The sequence below is a fragment of the Ursus maritimus genome, unplaced genomic scaffold (assembly GCF_017311325.1).
Source record: "Ursus maritimus isolate PB19 unplaced genomic scaffold, ASM1731132v1 scaffold_18, whole genome shotgun sequence".
NCBI lineage: Eukaryota > Metazoa > Chordata > Mammalia > Carnivora > Ursidae > Ursus > Ursus maritimus.
Window position 1 is genome coordinate 48,297,677 of NW_024424230.1, and position 6,000 is coordinate 48,303,676.

The following is a 6,000-nucleotide window of genomic DNA, read 5'->3' on the forward strand; positions in this document are numbered from 1 at the left end:
CAGGGTCATGAGATTGAGCCCCATGTCCCCACAAAGGCTCTGCGCTCAGCGGAGAGTATGCTTGAGATTCTCTCCCTCAGATGTTCCTCCCTGCCCCTGTTTGCAAACCCTTTCTCTCTCTCAAAATAAAATCTTTTTAAAATACATTAAATTCAGTGCATTCAAGGGAAAACTTATGATTTTATCTGTTAAACCTGCTCTGATCTCTTACTCTCATGATACTAGTTAATGGCTATATAATTTTTAGGAGCCCAGGCTTGGAATCAAACAAATCTGTTTTGCCTCTTAGCTAGTCTGTGACTATTAAAAAGATATTAAGAGAACAAATGCATGTAAAGTGCCCGTACATAGAAAGCTTTCAATAAATGGGGGACTCCTGGGTGACTCAATTGGTTAAGCATCTGACTGATTCATGATTTCAGCTCAGGTCATGATCTCAGGGTCCTGGGATCAAGCCCTGCATCAGGCTCTGTGTTCAGCGGGCAGTCTGCTCGAGGATTTCTCTCTCTCCCTCTTCCCCATCCCCTCCTCCCACTTGCACACATTCTCTCTTTCAAATAAATAAATAGAAAAAAAGAGAAAAAAAGAAAGCTTTCAGTAAATGGGAAATATTGTTATGGTTAAAGGTGGTGATAGTCAACATCCAGGAACCCAAGCCAGAAATCTGGGAATCATTCAGCTTTTCTGCTTCCAAATGATATATATAATATATTCCTCTTTTCCTTTTCTCTTTTAAGTTCATGGTGATGTTATCACTTTGCTCGACTATTGCAGTAAAGTTTTAATTACTGTGCCAGGAATTATTCTACTCATCAATCTATTGTTCCCACTTAGGCCAGAGTGATCTTTTTGAATTTTAAACCTTACTGTGCTAGTCATTCTTAAAATCCTCTTATTTTTTTCATAGTTCGCAAGATATATGTCAAACTCCTCATGACATAAAGAATCTTTGAGTTAGCACTTAACCTGTCTTTTTAGTCTTACTGCTCTGCACTTTCTTATGTGTATCTCGCAATTCAGCCATATTAAACTACTTTTATTTCTTTCACATGTTAATTATTGACTGTCTACTATAGGCCAGGCATGCCTGGGAATATATACCACAGAATAAGACTTACAAGAACCCTACCTCTTAGAGATTATATTCTGATGGTGTAGATAAACAAAAAAAAGCAAATAAATGAAAATAGGTACAGATCGTAATCCTTAATATGAAGAAAATACCATGTGATAGTTTCTAGGAATTGCTATGTTAAATGGGGTTCAAAGGAAAGGCCTCTCTGAACTAATAATATTTGAATCAAAATGAACCATCCATTGAAAGAGCAGGAGGAAGTATATTCCAGGCCGAAGAGATGTTAAGTTCAATACTCTTATTCTAAGAATAGTGGATAGCCATTGTAGTGTTTTGAGCTGTGCTGGAATGTGTAATTTATGTTTTTAAAAGACCACTCCTACTACTGTGCGGAAAATGCTTTTGAGAGAGAGAATAGTTTATTTATTTTTTTTAAGATTTTATTCATTTATTTGACAGAGAGACAGTGAGAGAGGGAACACAGGCAGGGGGAGTGGGAGAGGAAGAAGCAGGCTCCCAGCAGAGGAGCCTGATGTGGGGCTCGATCCCAGGACTCTGGGATCACACCCTGATCTAAAGGCAGATGCTTAACGACTAAGCCACCCAGGCGCCCCAAGAGAACAGTTTAAAAAGGGAGATCAACTAGAAGGCTGTAGTCTGTAGGCACTGGTGGTAGTAGAGCTAGAAAGAAATGAAGATACAGAAGGCAAGAGTTGGTAAGGAATTGGATGGAAAGAGGAAAAAGAAGGAATCAAAAAAGACTCAGGCTTTTTAATTTTAACAGCTGGATAGATGTTAATATGTTTTGACATTGAGATGACTGAGGAAGGGTTTGGGAGGGGAGGAAATAAAGTTGTCTATTTAGATATGTTAGCTTTGAAAAGCATATTAGATATGTAGGTGGAGATGTCAAATAGTCCGTTGTTATATAAGCCTGGAGCTCAGAGGAGAGGTATCATCAGTTCAGGAGTCATACACATAGAGCTATATGCAGAACCTGTGGAGATCAGCTAAGGGAAGAATAAGGGCAGAATAGAAGAGGAATCATAAGGAGCCCTTAGGTAGTCTAACTTTCGGAGGTCAGATAGAAGAGGAAAAACCAGCAAAGGAAACCAAGAAAGAACAGCCAAAGGGGTCACAGGAATGCCAAAAGAGTTACGGTATTAGAACTCAAAGAGTATTGGGAAAAAATGAGAAAGTTGTTCGATATATTGAATTCTGTTAAGGTCAGTAGAGATGAAGACATGAACGCTGTGTGTCCTGTGCATTTTGCAAGATGGACGTTATCATACAAAGCAGTTTTGGTGGAATGCTGGAGATAGAAGCCAAAATGGAAAGTAATAAACATATAGTCGATGAGGCACTGGAGACAATAAATGTAGAATGCTCTTTCAGAAGTTTGCGAACAGATGGATGGTATCTGAGAAGGCATATGAGATCAGTAAAGGATATTTTAGGAGGGGAGAAAATAAATTGGACTATTATTTTGATGGGAGTGATTCATTTGGGAGCAGGAAATTGTTGAGGCAGAGAAGAGATTAAATAATTGAAGAAACAAAGTCCAGGACAGAAATGGATGGATCTATGTTTGATTAGAGACGGGAATTAAGAGGCGATGATTATCGGTGTGGCTAAGTTGTAGGTTTGGGGGGAAAGGTGAGGAAGTTCTACTCTAATGGTTTCTATTTTGTCACCTAGAGGACAGTCTCTGAGAATGGGAAAGCAGACTCATTAAGTTTGAGTCATTTGGCGCAACTTACTAGTTGTAAGACCTTGGTAAAGTTAACCTCTCAGAACCTTTGTTACCGTATCTCAAAAAAGGAGATTCCCTGTAGACTAGTATCTTTTGCTAATGACTAAAGTATTATACTACCATAGAATCTTGTTTATCTGAGATGCACAGATTAGAATTCCTATCAGCCTTAAGTCCACTGTTCTGGAATAATGCAAGGTATAGATTAATAACCACAGCCTTACTTTTCTGCTTTTATCTGAACTACCCCCATTTTTTTTTATTCACTTTTTTCCCAGCTATATTTTCACCTTCTAGTCTGAAAATGGTACTGAATAATCAGTCTCTCATATCATTGGGCATGGGCTGGATTTAGAAGGCTTTATTACTTTATTATATTTTATAACTCCCTTCCTTTGGAGATCCTACTATACAAACAATTCAGATAACATTAGGACTTCTATAGCGAGTAGCTCTATTAGAATCCCAGGATAAAAACAGTAGGGATTTTTGGCACCAATTTGTCTTATACAGCCCATGAAAATGAAAGTATGTACTTTTGTAACTTTTTCTTTCCCCCACAGAAATGGAAAAAAAGCTGAAGGAAGAGAGAGAAGCTCGAGAGAAGGCTGAAAATAGAGTTGTTCAGATTGAGAAGCAGTGTTCAATGCTAGATGTTGATCTGAAACAGTCTCAGCAGAAGCTCGAGCATTTGACTGAAAATAAAGAAAGGATGGAGGATGAAGTAAGAAAAATAATACTGGTTTTGTTCATCTTATAAAAGAGAAAAAATCATAAGTTATGACTGAAAAGTCATTCTCTGTAATTTAAACAACATGGAGGAGATGTGAATAAAATAACCTGTACGTATATGTGTTCACTGCCGTAAGGTCACCACTATACCCTTACCTCGTAGGATTTTCATCTACAAATTGTTAGTGAACATTCACACTATAGGGTCCATGCTGTTTTGCACTACGACAGCACAACTCTGTAGAAGTGTTATAGCACCTCCCCTGAAGAATCTGACCATCTCCTTTTTTTCCCTTAAGATTTTATTGATTTATTCTGAGAGAGAGAGAGACAGCGCGCGAGCAGAGGGGTGGGGAAGGGTCAGAAGGAGAGGGAGCAGGGAGAAGCTCCCTGCCCCGTGGAGAGCCCAATGCAGGACTCGGTCCCAGGACCCTGGGATCATGACCTGAGCTGAAGGCAGATGCTTAACCAACTGAACCACCCAGGTGCCCATGACCATCTGCTTTTTAAAAAAACAAAAACAACCTTTATTGTAAAGTTACCCAGTAATCCCAAAGAAGAGCAGTTGCTCTTAGATTTCAAGAAAAGTGTTAAACCAGAGTCTTGACTGGTTTAGATTGATAGAAAGCACAGGGTACACTTTTAGAAAGCAGTAAATAAAAAGATTAAATGATATTGTATCCTTATGGTTTATTATATGTATTTTAGAAATCACTTACAAGATTTAAAATAATCAATTCACATATATAAGTTAGAGAAGGGAGAGAGAGAAGACCAGAATAATCAGGAAAGACTTCTTAAAGGAGGGATGAGATATTACTGTTATTTAAAGGTCAAGTAAGACTTCAAAGATTAATAGAAGGACAAAAAAGGGCTTGATATAACCAGAGAAGAAAAGACATATTGAGTAGTCATGGGAAACTTGGGGACCAAAGTGTTGATGGTCTTTTAAACTTAAAATGGGAGGCTATAGGTGAAAATACTGTTTTAGAAAATAAAATTACGTCTCTCCCTTTGCCTTTCCTCTCCCCGCCACCCCCATTTTCTCTCTCTGTCTCCTAAGTAAGTCTTAATAAATAAATAAATAAATTAAATAGTGAGATTTAAGATCCCAATTATTTTTCTCATTCATAGGTTAAGAATCTATCCCTTCAACTGGAGCAGGAATCAAACAAGCGACTGTTGTTACAGAATGAATTGAAGACTCAGGCATTTGAAGCAGACAATTTAAAAGGTCTAGAAAAGCAGATGAAACAAGAAATAAATACTTTATTGGAAGCAAAGAGATTATTAGAATTTGAATTAGCTCAGCTTACAAAGTAAGTCTCAAAAATAACATTTTTCTTTTTTGTGTTCTGTATTTGCTTATGTTTGATATTTTATGTGTCTAGAAATAATGTATTTGGAGTTTGTGAAAGGAAGACTTTAGAAAAATTCGTTTAGAAGTGAAAGAATTTACTTGCAAAGGTTTGCAAGAGAGCCTTAGTAAATAAAAAGAGATCTTTAAAAGGAGAAAAAAGATTGTCAAGGCTACTTACTAACCTTACCATAAAACTGAAAGCTACAGTTTTGTCATATGGTTTTCATACCCACAAGTCGTGTTTCTTCACACTGCAATTACAAAAGTCAGGGATAGGATTCAGTACCTTACGGGAAATGTTCAGTGTTTCTTTATTTTAGAAACTAGAGTTAGATATGATGACCCTGTATTTGTCTTATTGTTCCTTTGGTTCATCTCAGAACGCAAAGTACCTTTTTTCTTCTACTCTGAGATGATGTGTTTGCTAACTTGAAGTGGAGACAAACCAAGGTGTCGTTATTGCTTTCAGAATTTGTATAAAGACATGCTTCAGAAATTTAATGTCAAAAATGAGTGTATCTTATGCCAAGTCATGGGTTTTTATTTCTTCTAGGTGTCTGTTACAGTATCTTCATTGGCCACCTTCCTTTACAATATAGTAATTCTTGAATAAGATTGTTGGTTTTTGTTTTGTTGGATTTATATTGGCAAATTCTTTTCCCCCTTTTAGAGCCATCATTTTCACATAATGTGTTTTATAGTTTTCTTCTCCCAAGATAACTTTTACTCAGCATTCAGTGAACATTTATTATGTCCTTTTATCAATCATATGTCTTGGTAGATGCTGAAAATACCAAGCTATTACTATCTAATATGAAAACCTAGCAGATGCAGACAGAATTGTTTGTCCTTGAAAGTGTATGTCTGTGGGTTCCATTGTCAGATAATAGATGACTGTCTTATCTGTTTCTATGTGAATTGTGTTCATGTGTGTATTATTTATATGTGGATGTGTCTGTGTTCCTCTTCCTTTGTCAGTTATTGTTCTTTCCTCCTTTCTTGTCCTTGCCTGGTTTTTTATTTCCAGCCCCACACCTATGCTTTATGTATAGTATTATACATTGTGTATAGTATTTTATA

At 37.0% G+C, this 6,000-nt stretch overlaps 1 protein-coding gene across 3 annotated transcripts in view; it reads left to right on the forward strand.

Annotated features, from left to right (window-relative positions):
- Positions 1 to 6,000, forward strand: part of ROCK1 (Rho associated coiled-coil containing protein kinase 1) — a 142,523-nt gene that overhangs the window by 104,727 nt on the left and 31,796 nt on the right. For all 3 annotated transcript variants that reach the window (XM_008690553.2, XM_040632674.1, XM_040632675.1), the window contains exons 19-20: positions 3,392 to 3,552; positions 4,695 to 4,879. In XM_008690553.2, the coding sequence (XP_008688775.2) occupies positions 3,392 to 3,552; positions 4,695 to 4,879 (346 nt within the window). The remainder of the gene's footprint in view (positions 1 to 3,391; positions 3,553 to 4,694; positions 4,880 to 6,000) is intronic.